General features: G+C 38.5%; 1 protein-coding gene across 2 annotated transcripts in view; it reads left to right on the forward strand.

Moving 5' to 3' along the window:
• Nucleotides 1-288: 288 nt before the first annotated feature.
• The window catches only part of LOC126424913 (26S proteasome regulatory subunit 6B), a 241,483-nt gene continuing 220,307 nt past the window's right edge, over nucleotides 289-21,464 (forward strand). For both annotated transcript variants that reach the window (XM_050087756.1, XM_050087755.1), the window contains exons 1-5: nucleotides 289-442; nucleotides 529-630; nucleotides 16,230-16,416; nucleotides 20,214-20,360; nucleotides 20,716-20,919. In XM_050087756.1, coding sequence (XP_049943713.1) covers nucleotides 410-442; nucleotides 529-630; nucleotides 16,230-16,416; nucleotides 20,214-20,360; nucleotides 20,716-20,919 — 673 coding nt within the window. In that variant the 5' untranslated portion in view covers nucleotides 289-409. The remainder of the gene's footprint in view (nucleotides 443-528; nucleotides 631-16,229; nucleotides 16,417-20,213; nucleotides 20,361-20,715; nucleotides 20,920-21,464) is intronic.

Raw genomic sequence — 21,464 nt, forward strand, 5'->3', positions numbered from 1 at the left:
CAGTTATTAATGCAAATGTTAATGCCATACAGCAGTAAGAATCATCACGCCTAAAATTTATTGGAAGACGTCATCTATTCAACAACACACGTTAGCGCCAAATTCAAAGACTTCAAAATTGAACAGCTATAACCAAAGAGGTTTCAACAACCGCAAATGTCAATTGAACCTCGGTATGAAAGAAACCTACAATTTCTGTGGCGTTTTCTAGGAGACCACTAGTTCTAAAAGAGAAGATTTAACTGCACGAATTTTACTATTTTAAACTGAGACTATTGGTAAAGAATATCTAAATTATTGTGCAACCTACGTAGATAAATTACATTCGAAACGTAGCGTTTCCGACGATATTCAAGTGTTTCGTTCAAAGACGTTGGTATTCCTGCAGTGACTACGCGTGTTTAGTAAAATGGAAGAAATAGGAATAATACTCACTGACAAGGTAAAATCGTGTGTGAAGTTAATTATGTGCAAGTTTGTCAAATGTTCATTAATTAATAACGAAAATTTTTATTTGTGTCACTCAAGCTAGAAGACACTGCACAGGATGCAAAACAAACTACTACAGGCGCATTGGGGATCGGTGCTTCAGATGATACAGATTTCGAGGACTTGTACACAAAGTATAAGGTCAGTGCTGAAGATGGTCCTCTCTACAGTAAAAGTTTACTAATGGTAGTACTTATAATGGAATAAAAGGTAGAGACCTACAGGAGGTTCATGCCGAGTAAAGTGCAAGTTACTGAAAAATCTGTGTAAGCGACTGAGACTGCTTCGAAGTTGGATTAGAGACCTGTTGTTATTTGTCAGTCTTAGTGCGTTTATTTGTTAACCAAAGGACACACAAACCCCCTAAATATGATTTTTTTTTTCCAACGCAGAGCTGTTAACTTGCGAAATCACATGACAAGTGTATATGTTGTAGACGTCTCGAAACCCAAATTTCTTACCATATTAACTGCATAACAGGGACTAATGTAGCAGGGGATACAACCCGTCGGCTTTGGACAATGACGTCACAAGCCGCCAAACGAGAAGCGATTCTTCTTAGTGTTGTAGCTCCCTTCAGTAGCTGATAAGTGTTTTTTGGCTTTTTAAAAAAAAAATCTCACGAGATAGAATAAACAGATCCACTTTATTAAGCAATCAGTAAAAAAACGAAACTGAAACATAACAGCAAAAGCGAAAATGGTAAACTGCTCTCTGGCGACTTGTGACGTCATTGTCCAAAGCCGACGGGTTGTATCCCCTGCTACACTAGACCCGCATAACATGTTGAGTGCAGTTGGAAATAAATCGTCGTCTTAGGTATTCCAGAACGTTACTTCAGTATTCCAGAGATCACCTGGACAATTTATGTGATGGTGTGCTGAGAAATGTTTGCAGTCCACAGCAACTTGATTCATTTGTGTTTTATAACTGTATGCTGGCCATTTGCAGATTGGTTAATGATATATAGGGCCTATGACCCAAAAAACAATACTACCTTATATACATGGTATTAGTTCTCGGTTAACACTTTGGAGTGAAAGTTTTAGTTTTGTCTAGCTTGCTTGCCTGTCTTCGTTACTGAGTAAAGGATCAAAGAGATTTGGCTCACACAATCCACTTCTTTCTGTGCTGCAGACAGTTTCATGTTAGCTCATTGCCAAATGCCCCGCACTTTCACGGTATCTTGGTTGTTGTGGCAGTGATCTGTAATGTAGCCAGAGTACTAGCTTAGGTGGGAAGGTGATAATTTGTTGCAAAGTGGTGAAGCCAACAAATTTGAATGCTAAATAAATGTTGTGGTAACAGATTAACCTGTAGCGTAATCTAAGGTTTACGTTTGTGCTGTATTTAACACACACTTCATCATAAAACTAAAAATGCAAGGTAGGTTCGGAAAATTTATATTAGATAATAGGATTGTCTACAACAATTATTCAGGTATATATTATGTCAAAAAGGCTTCAGAAAGTAAGTTACACATTGTCCGATGCTAAGACCGACCCACAAGAAAGTGGCAGAGTCAGAAGAGAGGACATGGTCAGGTAACAGGTGCAGCACAGTTTGTGACTGAAGTGGCATATCAAGTTGGAAGCCTCCTGCAAAGTTGAGATACGTGGGACAATAAAATTCTTGTGGGTAAAATGCCTAATTTGCACACAGATTCACTGTTAAGTTCTTGTGCTATATGGATCAGATGTGATGTCATCTCCAGCCATAGTGAAGTGGTGCCAACATTTTGACCAGAGCCACATAGATGTGAGTGATGCTGACCAGGAAGGAAGGCTATTGAGATCAATCTCGGAGGACAATGCACAGGTAATTAAGGAAGAACATGTGGGATGGGGACCTGGGGGAATTTCCAACAGTAAAGACATTCACACAGCAGTTATGAAATGCTTCCATGACCAAGGAGAGAACATTCCAATCATTGTTTACAGACACTTGGTGACTATGTTGAAAATAGTTTCGTTTCTTTGTGTCACATTGAAGTGTAATGCACTTGGCCTGTTGCAATAATATAGGGTCATTCCATATCAAATCACCCAATAAAAAATAAATTTTACACCCACCTCCTTAGATTTTCATGAAATTTGGCTCAAATGGTTCTAATACCATCCTGACAACACCTGCAATTTTTTTTTGCTGTATCTCTTACAGTTTTTTTTATAAATTTTTAAAGTTTTTATGTTTTGCGTTTTATGAACCTTCAGAAATGGACAGTTTAATTTGTATTCAAAACTTTAAATTTGCTTATCTTAAAAACTCTTTTTAGATAACATCATGAATTTTTGCAGCAAGTTTATTTATTATACACATTTGAAGATAAAAATGATACTATTAAAATATATTAATATTTTCTATGAAAAAAAAATATATGTATGTATTTTTTTTCTTTTTTTTTAACGGATGTTTTGTTTTATAAGAATTGCAATATCTCGAGTTTCAGACCTGATAGAATGCTCAAATTTGTTTTAATTTACTCTTAAACATATAGGCTACTTGATAAAACAAAAATAATGATGGCTTTTTAACATGTTTATTAATTATAGTAGATTACATTAGAATTATGTACAAAGATAGTTTACTTACGACACTTATGTATAACCCAACTGATTGCTTGAAACATTGAATTTTTTGAGTAATTTTGTCTTTTTAATAAACATTAATGCTGATTCAAACTGTTTTTCCACTTCATCCAAGAGCTTTCAGTTCTTTTGATACAGTCTTTTTTTGAAGTAATACATTCTCCCAGTGCCGCTTGATTGAGGTGTGTCTACTACACAGACTATGTGCTCCAAAGGCACTATGCAGGAATCTTCTCTTTCAGGCCAATAAAATGATGCAGCGGGTCCTGAAGGATGTAGAAATAGAATTTCTGCATCTTCTTCATCATTGAATATTGTTTTTACCAGTCCAAAGTACCAGTTACCATCATAATTTGCAGCCACATAGCAATTTATGGATGGTTCAACACGAACCCAATCAGAAGAAGAATGGAAAGAAAAAACTAAGGAGGGTTTTACACCATCTGTAGTCCTTCTAATTTCAAGGTTGTTTGTTGGAAGTGGTTTGAAGTTATGAAAACTTCTAGTTCCAGGAATGGTTCGGGTTGCTGAAAAACGTTTTTCTAGTTTTAACCATAGCAAATCAGCTTCTTTTTTGTCAATAAAGTGAAAATGAATGTTTTCAATATTTTTTTCACAAAACTTATACACATCGATTGCTGTCATTATTTGTTCTTTGTCTGAAAGCTGTAGACTGGCTTTCCTTAAAATTCTTTTAATAGTTCCTCCTAGGCCATCACAAATTGACTTCCCATGACTTGTTGCAAAAAAAGTGTTGGGCCTTCAAATTAAAGTCTCTCAAGTGTTCAGTCAAATTTTTAAAACTGTTTCTATTTTTGTACTGCCCAGCACAACCATCTGTAAAGTAGTGAACTGAGTCAATGTCAGTATGATGTAATGACAGCCACTTTGTAATTTCTTTTTGTACAAAGTTAACAAAACCAGTGTCATGTTCTTGGTCATCACTAATAAAACAGTGGTTGGAAACAAAAACATTGTTTTCCTCATTTCTTAGAAAAACTCCAGCTGGGTGTAGAGTACAACCACCTCTATTCCAGTGGTAACTTTGGATCTCATTTTGTATAACAAAGGAATAATTTTCACTGAAATCTGTCACAATAATTGCTGTTTTGGGTGGTGGGTCTTCTTTCAATCTTTTAAAGGCTGCTGATTGGGATTTTGCTATAAACGAGTGTGGGGTGAGCTTTTCCAATGACCTAACTAATAAAGAAATGTAGTCTTCAACACTGATAGACTGTTTGATCATTTCTGCCCTGTCTGTGTTAACCCACTGACTGATTACAAGTTCTTCTTCTAAATCATAATCTTCACTTAGTTTTTCAGTTACTAACTCTGTTAGTGCAGTATTTGCAGGACAGCTGTTGCAATGATGTAGCATACAGTTTTGGTTTTCTGTGTTGCACACAAGCATCTTAATTAGGTCTTTATAAGATTCTTCAATTTTCACAGCATCCAGTAATAGTTTAACATTCTGGTGGATACTGCATACACATACAGTGTGTGTGCCTGCAGCACCAGCAAGGATACACCATTTAGGTCTCAAGAAACAAAATTTTGAAAATCCTACTTCTACCTCGGGATTCTCCCATTTGAAAGAATAATAGAGTTCTCTCAAGTTACACAAAATGAGTCTTTTTTGCATGTACACATTTTTTTGAACACTTACTTTGTCTTTTGTTCCAGGTAGCACTCTGGAACTTTCATCCTTTTCATAAAAATCTGTTACAAGTCTTACTGTATTTTCAGAAAGAGTTTTACCTTTTTTTGGACCAGGAGTTTCCAAAATACCCTTTTCAGATTTTAGCTTTCTAGCTTGTCGCACCATGTACTCACTTACATTAAATTCTTTCATCACTTTATTTTGAGTCCAAGAATCTGGAGCCAAGGTCAGAATCTGGATTTTTCTAGACCTCCCAACAGATGAAATCTTCTCTTTCATAAGAGAAATCATTACATCAAAATCCTTTGCTTTCTCAACCACACTTTTATCTTCTTCGTCATCATCAGAACTTGGTGCATCATATTTTAATGCTTTTGAAACCACTTTTTTTGCAGTCTTTTCAATACTGCTAACCTTCCTTTTAAAATAAGACCCTTTACTTTGTTCTGACAAGCCATGAAGCTTTATCGGTGTTAAACCTAAATAACCAAGAGCAATGTTTGTTTGTACGAGGGATTCATTTCTGGATTCCAATGATTCTAATTCAACCATGACTTCATCATCTGTTTCACTTTCATTGACTTCAACTCTTAATTTTTCCTCACAAAAGTTACGGCATGTTGAGCAAAGCTTTTGTCCAGGTTTTATGCTAATATTTTTTGTCAGTAATTGTTTAGAAAGATCCAAGCCTACACTTCTCAACAATTTTTTGATGGGCTTTTTGTGTTTTTTTAGTGGGTCTACACATGTTGTTTGATACTTTTCAAAAACATTTAAAAAGTAGTAGCTGTGGTGTGAATATATATTCTTCAATTCACACAGATTAATTCCACATCGTAAGTGGATCAAATCTTTTTCTTCCTCACTTAATTCTGATACCGGTTGTAACTTTTTTGAAGGTGTGTAGGTTGTTTGGAAACAGTCAGATTTTTTAAATAACCCTACACTACAGGTTTGAATATCTGACATACTGATTTCACTTTTGGTCTGATTACTGTTCTGGTTACTTTTATAGGATATTGGAAAAGAATCTCTGTAAACTAAGCAACAGTACTTACTGAGAGTTCGAATAAACTTAATAAAACACTATCCAAGCACTATTTAACACTGTAATAATTTTTTACTTCAAAACACAGGAGTAACAATACAAAATCCAAGTGTACATTGTTACTCCAAGAAGACAAAAACTTATTTTCGGTGTCTAAGTCACTTGGCATTTTTTATTTTTAAAATATAATTAATATTATTTTAAAAATTAGATAACTATTAAACAGGTTAAAAAGCCAACATAATTTTTCTTTTATCTAATAGCCTATACAATTAAGAGTATTTTAAAACAAATTTGAGCTTTCTATCAGGTCTGAGACTCTAGATATTGCAGTTTTTGTAAAACTAAACATCCGTTAGCTAAAAAAAATAAAAATAAAAAACTTTTAAATTTTTTTTTTCATTTGGAAGAATTTAATATATCTTTATGGTAATTTTTTTTTAACATTTAGATATAATACACAAACTTATTCCAAAATTTCATACTGATATCTTGAGTATTCTTTAATATACAATTTTTTTTAGTTGTGAGGGCACGTTTAAGTTACAATTTCCGACTGCTGAAACAAGCCAAATCTAAAAACTTTAAAAATTTATAAAAAAAAGCTATAAGAGATAAAGAAAAAAAATTTAAAAGTGCTTTCAGGATGATAAAAGAAGTAATTGTACCAAGTTTCATCAAAATCTGACATGGTTGGTGTCAAGGCCTGGGTGACTTGACATGGAATGACCCTATATGATGTAGTTTTTGAAGTCTCCTCATACATCCCCAGTTGAGAGACCTATGAGCCATGGACACCACCCTATACTGGATGAAGGGTAGTGTGAACTAGCTCAGTCTGATTGGTCATTTGCATTGGTATAGTGTTGACATTGGAAACATAACACACGGTGGAATTTAAAACAGTTAAAGAAAGCCATATATAGCATAATTACTACAAAACCTTGTTGTGAAAGTGTTGCACTCTGAAATAATGTTCCACATTACAGTATGTAATTTAAGATTTGGATTTCTGTAGTGTACTCTAAAGGAGAAGTGTGCTTGCACATTCTTTCTCAATGTTTTCCAAGAATTAGATATCAAAATAGCAATGGTTTTTATTTTTTGGACATGTCCCAAAACATTTGACTCTAGTTGTACAATGACATTCTGTTCTTTAATGGCATGTTCTTGGCAACATTTAAAAGTCTACAGAAAGACAGCTAACAGTAGATAGTGACACACGTACAGTCGTGATGTACCAGAGTGCTGTGAAAGGACATAGCGATTGAGAAGTGTAATTAGTTCTGTCATACTAAGAGATCATAGTTGTGTGCTGTGGACCCATCCAGTCAAAGACTTTAGATTTCTTACCCTGAGCAAGTAGAATGTTGGTTGTCTGTCTCTGTCTTGGCTTTCAGATCTGACATTTCTTCTTGAGAGCATTTATAGTACTGGTTCTTAGTGTATGAGTACACGCGCCAACTTGAACACACTCCCAGAACTTGTTAAAATGTGGGGTGTGCCAAGGTCTTTTACAAGTAGCTGACTTGAGGTACAAATAGTTAATAAACACTAGGCAAAAGATTGCATAATTCAAGCAGCAAGGCTAAAGTTTACATGAGCATTCATATTGACTGTGTAAATCAGAATTTTCATTACTCTTGGAATAGCTGTTGGCTAGACTGCAAGTGACTATGGTTGCTACTTCTGCGTGAACTTAACCATTGAACTTTCTTCCCACCTTGTCAAATTAGCCCATATAAGAACAGGGTACATGCATGTACCAAAATTAGTGATTATTAGTCCATATATGAGGTGTGATCAAAAAGTAGATGGGTGTTTATTTTTTGTTTAAAAAATTTTTGTTTATTCATCAGCATCAACTTTGATCTCTTCAAAGTAATCCCCTTCAGATATAATACTTATGCTAGCGCTTTTTCTAGTTGTGGAAGTGCTTCTGGTATTCACTCATCATTATGGTGTTTAGCTCCTTCAGGGGGATTCTGTTTTTATCTCATCAATGGTGGGCACTGATGACCACACTGTTTAGCGCCCGAAAACCTCAAACCACACACACACACACACACACACACACACACACACACACACACACACACACACACACACACACACACAAGCATTGAGGTGTGCGTGGGACAATTACGGTAAAGCATTTTCCATTAGTGGTTTTGTTGCAGTTTGGTTGTTTCCTTCAAATTGCTTCACACAAGCAGCACATAACTTTAAGGTAATTCCTTGTTGGCGGTGAGAACAACTTTCACATGTGATGAGACTTGTTGAATATTTTTGAGTATTGGCTCTTCGTTGCATACCTGGAAGAATCCTGGAGATACTAAAAGGTATCAGATTATGTAATGGTAAGACAGAGATTTAGGAACCAGATTTTAAATTGTAAGACATTTCCAGGGGCAGATGTGGATTCTGACCACAATCTATTGGTTATGATCTGCAGATTGAAACTGAAGAAACTGCAAAAAGGTGGGAATTTAAGGAGATGGGACCTGGATAAACTGAAAGAACGAGAGGTTGTAGAGAGTTTCAGGGAGAGAATAAGGGAACAATTGACAGGAAGGGGGGGGGGGGGGGGGGGAAGAAATACAGTAGAAGAAGAATGGGTAGCTCTGAGGGGTGAAGTAGTGAAGCCAGCAAAGGGTCAAGTAGGTAAAAAGATGAGGGCTAATAGAAATCCTTGGGTAACAGAAGAAATATTGAATTTAATTGATGAAAGGAGAAAATATAAAAATGCAGTAAATGAAGCAGGCAAAAAGGAATACAAACATCTCAAAAATGAAATCGACAGGAAGTGCAAAATGGCTAAGCAGGGATGGCTAGAGGACAAATGTAAGGATGTAGAGGCTTGTCTCACTAGGGGTAAGATAGATACTGCCTACAGGAAAATTAAAGAGACCTTTGGAGAGAAGAGAACCACTTGTATGAATATCAAGAGCTCATATCGGAACCCAGTTCGAAGCAAAGAAGGGAAAGCAGAAAGGTGGAAGGAGTATATAGAAGGTCTATACAAGGGCGATGTACTTGAGGACAATATTATGGAAATGGAAGAGGATGTAGATGAAGATGAAATGGGAGATAAAATACTGCGTGAAGAGTTTGACAGAGCACTGAAAGACCTGAGTCAAAACAAGGCCCCGGGAGTAGACAACATTCCATTAGAACTACTGATGGCCTTGGGAAAGCCAGTCATGACAAAACTCTACCATCTGGTGAGCAAGATGTATGAGACAGGCGAAATACCCTCAGACTTCAAGAAGAATATAATAATTCCAATCCCTAAGAAAGCAGGTGTTGACAGATGTGAAAATTACCGAACTATCAGTTTAATAAGTCACAGCTGCAAAATACTAACGCGAATTCTTTACAGACAAATGGAAAAACTGGTAGAAGCGGACCTCAGGGAAGATCAGTTTGGATTCCGTAGAAATGTTGGAACACGTGAGGCAATACTAACCTTACGACTTACCTTAGAAGAAAGATTAAGAAATGGCAAACCTACGTTTCTAGCATTTGTAGACTTAGAGAAACCTTTTGACAATGTTAACTGGGATACTCTCTTTCAAATTCTGAAGGTGGCAGGGGTAAAATACAGGGAGTGAAAGGCTATTTACAATTTGTACAGAAACCAAATGGCAGTTGTAAGAGTTGTGGGGCATGAAAGGGAAGCAGTGGTTGGGAAGGGAGTGAGACAGGGTTGTAGCCTCTCACCGATGTTATTCAATCTGTATATTGAGCAAGCAGTAAAGGAAACAAAAGAAAAATTCGGAGTAGGTATTAAAATTCATGGAGAAGAAGTAAAAACTTCGAGGTTCGCCGATGACATTGTAATTGTCAGAGACAGCAAAAGACTGGGAAGAGAAGTTGAACGGAATGGACAGTGTCTTGAAAGGAGGATATAAGATGAACATCAACAAAAGCAAAATGTGGATAATGGAATGTAGTCAAATTAAATCGGGTTATGCTGAGGGAATTAGATTAGGAAATGAGACACTTAAAGTAGTAAAGGAGTTTTGCTATTTAGGGAGTAAAATAACTGATGATGGTCGAAGTAGAGAGGATATAAAATGTAGACTGGCAATTTCAAGGAAATCGTTTCTGAAGAAGAGAAATTTGTTAACATCGAGTATAGATTTAAGTGTCAGGAAGTCGTTTCTGAAAGTATTTGTATGGAGTGTAGCCATGTATCGAAGTGAAACATGGACGATAACTAGTGTGGACAAGTAGAGAGTAGAAGCTTTCGAAATGTGGTGCTATAGAAGAATGCTGAAGATAAGGTGGGTAGATCACGTAACTAATGAGGAGGTATTGAATAGGATTGGGTAGAAGAGAAGTTTGTGGCACAACTTGACTAGAAGAAGGGATCGGTTGGTAGGACATGTTTTGAGGCATCAAGGGGTCACAAATGTAGCATTGGAGGGCAGCGTGGAGGGTAAAAATCGTAGAGGGAGACCAAGAGATGAATACACTAAGCAGATTCAGAAGGATGTAGGTTGCAGTAGGTCCTGGGTGATGAAGAAGCTTGCACAGGATAGAGTAGCATGGAGAGCTGCATCAAACCAGTCTCAGGACTGAAGACAACAACAACAACATTGGCACTTCAGGCAGTTTCTGTTGCGATGCAGTGGGCCTTGGTTCCAAAGTCATACCCTTGTTTTGTCACCTCTTATAACCTTCTTTAGAAGTTCTGAATTGTTGTTAATTTCATTCAGCAATTCCTGAGCTATTTCAGAACAAACTTCGCTGCTGCACATTTCATGCCCAAAACATCCAGAAAAAATTGTTGTCATGAGCCAAAGGACATCATTAGCAATTTCTCTACTAGTGATTCACCAATTTTCCGGAACCATTTTCTTTTCTACTTCCACATTATCGGCAATTGATGTGCCATGGCATCCAAGGCGGTTGTCCCCTTCAGTGTATATTCAGCTGTCTTCGAAACATTTATACCACTCGTAAACTCTTGTCTTAATCATAGTAGATTCGCTAGGAGACACAGGCAACAATTGGAACACAGTGCTGCAGTTTATTTCATTTTTCAAGCAAAATTTAATGCAAAGCCTTCAATCCATCTTTTTTTAAGTAAAAATTTGCCAAGCACTCGAAAATGCGTATAATCTTCTTGACTGTCAACAATAGACTAAATATTAAAAACAGCTGAAAATGAAAACGTACATCAGGAACCTGTATATCAACAAGATAAAAACTATTTTGAATGTGGGATATGTAAAGCCCTGAAATTAAAAAGTTGCCGTTACTTTTTGATCACACCTTGTATGTTTTTCCAAGTTTTTCTTTCGTCCTAGGATTCTAATGGAGTTTCCTACATTTCCTTATATTTATTTTCTCTTTTACATTTCTCTCCTGGTGTATAAAGAAACTCTTGGTCCAAAGACTATCATCTTAAAACCCGTGGGCGTACGCGCGCGTGTGGTCTGTCTGTCTGTCTGTCTGTCTGTCTGTGTGTGTGTGTGTGTGTGTGTGTGTGTGTGTGTGTGTGTGTGTGTGCACCCCACAGTTTGGTTATCTGGTTCTAAGACTCTTTATATTTATTACTTTACTGTATAGTTCATATCCAATTATAGTAATCCACTTGGTGTGAAAATAGCATTACTTGCTCAGCACTATGTTGTGTCCTTTATTCTTTAACTGAGCTCTTGGTCGTAGTTTGGTGAGGGCCATTCATTTCAGAGGACCTAAGGCTGTGTAGAAGTTGCTGTGTAGAGGGTTTGGAATGATCCAGGGTATTTTGGTTAAGCTGTTCCGGTCCAGGGTGACACTGGGTGACAAGAGCAGTGTTCCTAATCTTCCTTTGACCTCTACAGACCAACTGTAAAGGAGCCATTTCAGTATAATGCTACAAGGGAGAACAAAAAGTAAGTTACTCAATTAAACATATTAATTTGATTGAACCTCTACAAAATACATCACCTCCAACAATATTCTTCAAGGCTAATGCACTTGTCAACATTTCATGTACTGATTAATGCATTCATCATATTTTTTCCTGTCTGTTCTGTGCCCTTTTAGGACTATTTTGGATTGATGTGAGAGAAAAATGTGACAAGGAGTCAGGCCAAAAGTGAAATGAAATGGGTGTGAATTGCTTTTGTTTTGTTTTTTGACTAAAACAGTCTGATACTCAATGATGCTTGACCATGTGCATTCTCATAGTGGTGGAGCCAATCCTTTCATCACTGCAATTCAGGCTGCTTTTTTATAACACTGTCACTGATTAGCTGTTCTACGTTGGGAACAAGTTCTTGATAGACTATTGCCTTAATGTCTGATGAGTGGTAGGGACAGACAGTGTTTTCACACTCACAACTGTTTTGCCTACTATTATCATAGGGTGTAGTCTTCCTTTACCTAAACTTGTGCTTGGTTCCTGAGTCATACGTAAGGCTCCAGATTTTCTTGCCTATAAAACTTTGATCAAAAACATGACCATCCACATTCTAACTTCAAAGTGTATGTTGGTAATGCCTATTGGGAGTGGTCATGAGAAGCTGTGATGATTAAACAGCTGATTTGTATAGTCTGTGATGAAATTGTGCTTTTGTTTTGAGTGGGAGAGAAATATTACATATTTAACATAACAAAATCATTAACATATTAGAGGCTAAGGTGCACTCAGTCAGCTTTCAGAAAAAAGCGAAAAGTAGTTTAACACTGTGTTTATTTTCTGATTTTTGCTGTGCCTGGGTGTTTCTGTAATTGATTTATGTAAGTATTACATAACTGTGGATTGAAGTTAACAGAAAGTAGTCGAAAACGAAACTATCAAGCCCCAGGCAAACATAGACCTCTGGCTACATTACAAATCAGTCCATAACCTCAACCAATCAATTGGCTGTGCTAACTTGCAATCAGATTGTCACCTTCCAACCTAATGAAGACATTGGACTCTGCTATAGACCAATGTGTCATAACAGTGTAGATTCTGTCTTTGAGGCAAAATGATTAATCTTATTACAACACAGACAGTGCAGACATGCTCTATATATATATATCAATAAAAAATCATTTAAGCAGAAAATGAAGAAATGCTCATCCTCTCACCACGGATGGCGCAGTGGCCAACGGCGTTCACTTACGACCGTGAACAGCAGTGTTTGCATAGAGTTATCAGCACTAACAGACAAGCACCAGTGCATGAAATAACCACATAAATCAATGTGGAATGTACTGCAAATGTCTCCATTAGGACAGTGTGGAGAAATTTAGCGTTAATGTTAATGGTCTGTGACAGCAGATGACGCATGCAAGTGTCTTTGCTAACAGCACGACATCGCCTGCAACACCTCTCCTGGGCTCATTACCATATCGGTTGGACCCTAGATGACTGGAAAACCGGGCTTGGTGAGCTGAGTCCCGATTTCAGTTGGTAAGAGCTGATGGTAGGGTTGGAGAGTGGCACAGGCCCAATAAAGCCTTGGACCCAAGTTGTCAACAAGGCACTGTGCAAGCTGGCAGTGGCTCCGTAATGGCGTGGGCTGTGTTTATGTGGAATGGACTGAGTTTTCTGATCCAGCTGAACTGATCATTGACTGGAAGTGGTTATGTTCGGCTATTTGGAGACCGTTTGTAGTCTTTCAGGGGCTTCATGCTCCCAAACAATCATGGAATTTTTATAGATGACAGTGCGCTATGTCGAGCCGCAGTAGTTCATGATTGATATGAAGAACATTCTGGACAGTTCAAGCAAATGGTCACTCAGGTCACCTGACATGAATCCCAGTGAACATTTATGGAACACAATTGAGAAGTCAGTTCATACACAAAATCCTGAACCAGTAACACTTTCGCAGCTGCGGGCGGCTATAGAGGCAGCATGTCTCAGTATTTCTGCAAGGGACTTCCGATGACCTGTTGAGTCCATGCCACATGGAGTTGCTGCAACATGCTGGACAAAAGGTCCGACACGAGGTATTAGGAGGTATTGCATGGCTTCTGTCACCTCAATGTATGTTTCAGCATAAAAGGTGGGGGTGTTGATTTTGTGTGTGTGTGTGTGTGTGTGTGTGTGTGTGTGTGTGTGTGTGTGTGAGAGAGAGAGAGAGAGAGAGAGAGAGAGAGAGAGAGAGAGAGAACAGAAATGTTCGTATGCAACAAAGCCAGAATGTGGAGGAAAGGTTATCAACAAAATGTGATTAATTTTTACATTAGGTGCATGTGGATACATCTAGTTAACATACTGTTCATTGGCTACCTTCTACCACCCACCCAAGGGTTCCTCCAACTTTAATGTAGGCACAGTACCCAACATCTGCACCATACAAAAAACAAACCGCAATGTGTGAATGGCCATTTGTAAAGTTTAGTAAAAACATGGTGCTGACAGAATGATCTCCACTCTGCAGTGGAGTGTGTGCTTATATGAAACTTCCTGCCAGATTAAAACTGTGTGCCCATCCTGACACTGGAACTAAAGCTGTGAATTAGTGAGTTGTAGCCAGTTTGCTCAGCACTTGCCCACAAAAGGCAAAAGTCCTGTGTTCAAGTCCCTATATGGTGCACAGCTGTAATCTGCCAGGAAGTTTCATGGTTTCAATGAATTTTTCTGTTGTGTATGCAATTGCATAACACATAAACGGGATTGTGGTAAATTTTGTACTTCATTAAATTCAGTTTGACTGAGTGCCCTTGTATGTACTTCACATTACAGCCTGTAATCAGATGCTTATAAGCACATCAAACTGTGATGTTAAATATGACTAAATTATAAAAAGACTTGAAAAAGAGAGATTTTAATGCTTAGGAGGCTAATAGTGGAGTAGAGTGGCAGCATCACAGGAGTCTTGTTGCCTTGATGCTAGTTAGTTCAGTTGCCTCCCTTCCATTTGCACTTCCTTCCTCATTTTTCCTGTGTACTAATCTCTTTACAGTTGATGAAGGAATCGTATGAAGTCACAGAGATTATACAGTTTTCTTAATATGACATTCCCTTTTTTATGCTATATGCTTTCCTGACGAGGCAACCATTGGTTGCGAAAGCTAGAATTTTGTGTGTATGTTTGTGTTTGTTTGTGTGTCTATCGACCTGCCAGCGCTTTTGTTTGGTAAGTTTCATCATCTTTCTTTTTAGATATATTTTTCCCACGTGGAATGTTTCCCTCTATTATATATATATATATACATTACATAATTTTTCCCACGTGGAATGTTTCCTTCCATTATATATATATATATATATATATGTGTGTGTGTGTGTGGTTTTTTTCCGATGATCAATAAAGTATGACTGTTTTAACTCTACATTATTCACAGAATATTTCTATTGATGAAACTCTGTAGATTCAACTTATCTAAAAATTAAGAAGAAAGAAGTCATTACTCTAATTTTGTAAGATACACATGCTGTGATGTGGCCCAGTCGGTATGGTTGGAAATGAAGAACATACTTTGTATGTCATAATCAGAGTGTAGCAGCTTTTATTGTTCAAAGATGACCAGTTCCAACAGTCTTCTGCTCCCATCATCTGACCTAAAGGGAGGGGGGGGGGGGGGGGGGAGGATACGAAATTCCATTTACCTTATGGAACTTGCTATAAAATTGCTGTATTACATTACATGAACTCAAAGCATAAAAGGCACTCCACACAACATAAATTGATGAAAACCCAGTTGATTAAATGCACACTTGTCTCACCACTGGATGGCGTGTGTGGTACAAACTAAATGACCACATGCTGTGATTACAAGTAATGAATGGCAATGCACCAGAAATAAAGGTGTGTTTTTCAAAGTGCTCAATATAACGATTAAGAATGCTGCCTGACTATTCATATAAAATTACTACAGGTTTATGCTCCATACTAAATCTGCAGTAATTACATACTGTCTGCTTATTGATAGTGAGAAAACAGTAATAACCAAAAAATTTAAAAAATAACCTATATCTTTAACAAAGCTATGTGACGTTAAAAAAAAAAAACCCTCACTGGTGCAAGCACGAATGAACTGGCCAGATCTGGTGGGGTCCTGAAGAGTATTACGCGGAAAGGAGGGTGATGGGGGTGTGGGAATTGCACACAAAAACCACATAGGGCCAAACTTACTTCAAAAGTCATTTAATTCAAATACAAGCCTTACTGGATATGAGGTGTCTTATTACAGCACCAATTGTAGTGTCCCCCCCCACCCCCCCCACCCCTTATCATTATTTTTTTCACTGTAGATCAAATGATGGCTGCATAAGGCTGGGGCATCTGCTCAGTTTGGAACAATAAAAGTGTCTACACTGCTGTCACAGCATATGAAGTGTGTTCTTCAGTTTCAGTTACTCTCATTCTTGCATGACCTAAACAAGTATTCAGGTACTCCCTCTCCTGACCACCGAAGCTAAGTTACAGAGCAACACTGCCACATGTAAAATTGCATGGTGTGGGACTATTGTTGTCATTGTCACATATACTTGTAAATTTTGCAGAAGCTTCAGAGGCAACTGGAATTCTTAGCTGTGCAGGAAGAATACATAAAAGATGAGCAGCGCAACTTGAAAAAGGAGTACCTGCATGCGCAGGAGGAAGTTAAGCGGATACAGAGTGTTCCCCTGGTTATTGGGCAGTTTCTCGAGGCTGTTGACCAGAATACTGGAATAGTTGGCAGCACTACAGGTATACTTAGTTTTTTTGCCGTTTCATTAATTGCTAGTTGTATGTGTGAGCACCTGAGCACGAATACAATATTTCTCCAGTTTCTTTGTGAATCTTTTGAGAAACATCAAAATGCCTTACTTTAAGGAACAGTAATGCTGGAAAGTTTGCACCAGTATTTTTCAACAAGTAATTGTCTTGTTTGTTTCAGTCTGTCAGTAGTATGGGGCATACATTTGACAAACTGTAGTTATACCCAATATCTCTACACCATCTCATTCTTCCTATTTTACTGTCTCAAAGATCCACGTTATTCGTAATGCCAACCGATGTATAACCTGCCACTGTTTCATGTAATTCGATGTCTCTTACATTGCTGCATGTAGATTTTGTCACAAATACCAATTACTTACCAATCCTCTTGGACTTTTTTACCCAGTTAAAATTAATTAATGCCATTGCACTTGATTTCTCCCTGGTCCTCATGTTCACTTATATCCTTCTTCCTGTTCTGCTCGAAATTGATTCTGCATACATGTGCAGATTCTGCCTTGACCTATCTACCCAAATCTCACAAATCTCCCACCACCCCTGTCCCCTCCCCTGCTCTCACCACCACCAGTTAATCTCAGAAAATACTTACTTTTTTTCCCTGTATTGGACTCATGGAAACTCTTGCCTGTGTGAAGATCACCACATACATAATGCAACATTTCGAAGGTTGCTAACTAATCTTACAATCTGACATTACTCAATTGTTAATGTAGATTTTTCCGGGCATATATTGCTAATGAAACCTTCTCAGCTTCCATCCAGATGGCTGTGCCAAATTCCACTACATTTTGACAGTCATTTTCATCATCTTACGATGAAGTCAAAAGATGATGACAATAACACTCATCAAAATATCATAATGCCCTCAAGAGCTCGGCAACCATTTGCTAAGTACGGGCTTGGCGGCCCCGTGATTCCTGAGCTGGGGGCTGATAAGCACCGCCAGTCTGCTGTTACCATAAGCTCTGGGCATGCTTCAACGACCACCGTATGGCATGGCAATGGAATGTTGTGTGTCTCAGGGAATGGGGGATCTTGGCTTGACTGCATGGAATGGTTCCCACTTGTCGAGATTAACAGGGCAAAGCAGGTGGAACTACTTATGAAGACTGAAAAATTGGGTGAATGTGATGTAACTGTTGAACTGCATAACTCCCTTAGCTCTAGCAAGTGTATGATCACATGCCATGACATTATGGATAATGACATAGCCAAACTTAAACAAGAATGGGCATTGCAGAGGAGAGTGGATGTAGAGCAAAGTACGTGTAGAAATTATGGAGAAATTGAGACCACCACGTTCATTGTGACCTTTAATTCTCCAATGTTGTCTGACCTCATCATGGCAGGTTTCATCCGACTTAGGGTTAGGCCTTCCATACCTAACCCAATGCAGTGCTACAAATGCCAGCGTTTTTGTCACAGGATGCAGAGTTTCAGGGGTGAAGTGACCTGTGGGAAATGTGGAAAGGCAGCCCATGAAGCTGAAGCTGGGATTGACTGTCCATCTCCAGAAGTCTGCATTAACTGCTCTGGGAGCCATCCAGTCTGGAGCAGAGACTGCCCTGTTTTTGCACATGAACAAAAACTTCAGGAAGTAAAAGTCAACAAGCGGATCCCCTATGCTGAAGTCAAAAATGAATATAAGGTGATGAAACCTCCTGTGTTTATCACTTCTTATGCTTCCATGGTGCAGAAACCTGTTCCTAAGATTGATGGCTCGATGCAGACGATGTCCAGTGTACAACCATACACCACCAGACCCTATACTTGCATGTGTACATGCCAAGACAAAGTGAGTAAGTATAAAGCAATCCAAGCAGCCACCACAGAAAAGACCAGCAGCAGTTCCATAATGAGTGTCAAGAAGACAGAAGACAAGCAGAGTGCCTCTAAATGCCCCCTTTCCTCCTCATCTTCGAAGAGTCAGGGTGCAGGGAAAGGTTCATGATGTTTGGGTCAAAAGCTGTCCTGAGCACTGTCAGGCATCATTTTTCGCATCTGACTGATGAGGAGGACATCATGGAGTTAGATGCCTTGGATCCAAGCAGGCCCCTCCACTCACCCTCGCTCTACAAGTGCTTCACCTCCACGGTGCAAAGATAGGGGTAAATTAAAACCACATTGATTTAATGGTTACCATTCTACAGTGAAACTCGCAGGTGTTCAGGATGCATGTGAAGGAACTCGGTCTCTTATCTCAGGGTTGACCACTGTGTCTCTCTCTTATCTGAAGGTAGACTTCCGTGTCTCCAGGAGACTCGTTTCCAACAATTGTACACCCCTGAGCTATGAAGTTATGTACTCCACAAAAAGGATAACCTGAGTGGGGAGAGAGCTAGAGGTGGCGTAGGTATTTTCGTCAGTACCGGCTACCATTCCTCGCCTCTCTCATTTACGACAACTTTACAAGCAATTGCTATATCAGTGCATGTGCCCTTTACTTGCCCCCATATGATGCATTTGATGAATAGACCCTAACCAACCTTATTACACAGCTCTCCTGCCCCTTCATCCTCTGTGGTGATTTTAATGCACGCAATGTGCTTTGGGGTTCTGCAACTACCTTCCCCCTGGGGATAGAGCAATTGAGAAGCTTCTCGTGTCATCACGCGAGTACTTGCTAAATGTGGGAGACAGCACTCACTTCTGCACAGCAACTGGTCGTTCTCTATCATTGATCTCTTGCTTTGCTCTCCAGCTGTTGCCAACACTGCTCAGTGGGAAGGGGCCGAAGTGATCACTTCCCTATCTGGATTCACGTGCCAGATGGGGTGGAAGCCGAAAGGAAACTGCCACAATGGGTGCTCAGTGCACTGCTCCTCTCCTTTTCCTTTTTCCTCCCGCCTCCCTGCCCCACAACTTTCTGATGCTGAACCTGTCGCCAGTCTAGTCCCTGCACACTCCACCAGTCAGCGTTCATCTTTCCCCCAAATGTACTCTATTATCCCTTCACCTTCCCCTTTCGCACCATCTCCAGATTGATGCTTGCATCCCATGCATTCCAGCCTGAGATGATGGATTTGGCTTGTGTGTGTGTGTGTGTGTGTGTGTGTGTGTGTGTGTGTGTGTTTACTGATGGTGTGATGGCTGTGTGAGTTTCTTTTAATCATTCCTGTCTGCAACTTGACATGTTTTCTTTACAGTAAGTAGCAATCTGTCTTTTCCTGCATTGTTGCTTAGACGCAGTGTTGAATGCACCAGAAATTCAGTGCCTCTTTTTGTGCCTCTCATTGGTTATGTGAAAGTGTCATCCAATTGACTGTGCAAAACTAGCAGAACTGTTGCCTTACCAACCTATGACCAGTAGAGAGACGACAGCACCTTGACTGGCATAAGTCATAATATGTTAAAAATAAATTTTTTGCGTGGATGCCCTGAAAAAAAAGGTTGTCTTGCACTTGAATGAACTCAGTAATAGGTCACAAACACTGAAATAAACTGTGTGTGGTTGATAATTAGCATCCTTACGAGGCCATATAGGGAGCTGAATTTCATATTTACGTGAGACACAAGGAATCTTTGGTTGTAAATAGTTTTTTTCTATTCTGATTTTTTAAGTCTTTCATATGGCTATTGATAATTCCAGCTGTACTGTAAATTATATTTTTAGTTGATGTATTGATGCTAATATGGAGCTGGAAATTAAAATATCTCACTATTAATTTGTTTCATTCATTAAAACAATACTCATGATTGATATACTTTTCATTTCCCAAGCATTTTGTATCTCAAAATGAAATTCATGTTTTGTTTCTGGGTAGGTTCAAACTACTATGTCCGAATACTGTCGACAATTGACCGGGAACTTCTGAAACCTTCAGCAAGTGTTGCCCTCCACAAACACAGCAATGCACTGGTTGATGTTCTCCCACCTGAGGCTGACTCATCCATATCAATGCTCCAAGCAGGTAAGGCAGTATTTTTGTGACATCTATTACAGAATGCAAATATGTAATGTATTGTTCTGCAATCTTGTTGACTTTGTGGTCACTCAGTTTCCTGTGTAAGTCCTTCCTAAGTGAAGTCATAAATGGTGTAGAATGATTTAGATAATGTGGTAGTCTAGCTAGCTGCTTTCGAATGTGAGTAAATACTTTCAAACTGATTAGCAGATAGTTTACTGAGAATATTATCGTATTTCAGAAATATCATTTGTAGGCTATGTTATGCTTTAATGACACTCATTAAATTATACATACCAGTTTCCAAGCACTTCATAATTCATCTTACCTAATCATCTTGTGATACTAATTTTTGTTACAGATGAGAAGCCAGATGTAACATACTCTGACATAGGTGGTATGGACATGCAGAAGCAGGAAATTAGAGAGGCTGTGGAACTGCCCTTGACACACTTTGAACTCTACAAGCAGATTGGTATTGACCCACCTCGTGGTGTACTGATGTATGGGCCACCAGGCTGTGGAAAGACCATGCTAGCAAAAGCTGTTGCTCATCATACTACTGGTACAAAGCTCTTACTTTTAATAGTTCTGAGAAATGGAGTATTTCAGTTTTCATTTAATCTATGTCTCATTTTTGGTTAATCAGTAAATGAAAACTGTCAAGTCTTTTTGGGAATAATTTATTCATTGCTAATTAGCAACTACAACTGTTCTTGTAGTTAAGGTGCACACTGACACATGCAACACCCTTACACATCCACCAATAGCTTTAAAAATGTGAAACCTTGTGCATTACTTTCTAAGGAGTTGAAAAAATTAAAATGAGTGTTACGGGAGTACGGCAAACATGAGTCATCAAAAAGCTTCCTTTATAATAATTACTGTTTAAATTTGCTCCACATTCTACATTTAATTGGTTAGTGGCAACTTAAAATTAAACTCTGGTGACATTTTATCTAAGATTAAAAGCTACTTCATTTCTACCACGATGTTTCCATTGCTGTCAGAAAACACTTATAGAATGTCACTTATTTTAGCAGAAGTGGGACTTCAGTAATTTCCCTTTTATCCAATTTCACAAACAGGGTGTGTTTTTATTTTTTATTC

The sequence above is a fragment of the Schistocerca serialis genome, chromosome 10 (assembly GCF_023864345.2).
Source record: "Schistocerca serialis cubense isolate TAMUIC-IGC-003099 chromosome 10, iqSchSeri2.2, whole genome shotgun sequence".
Classification (NCBI taxonomy): domain Eukaryota; kingdom Metazoa; phylum Arthropoda; class Insecta; order Orthoptera; family Acrididae; genus Schistocerca; species Schistocerca serialis.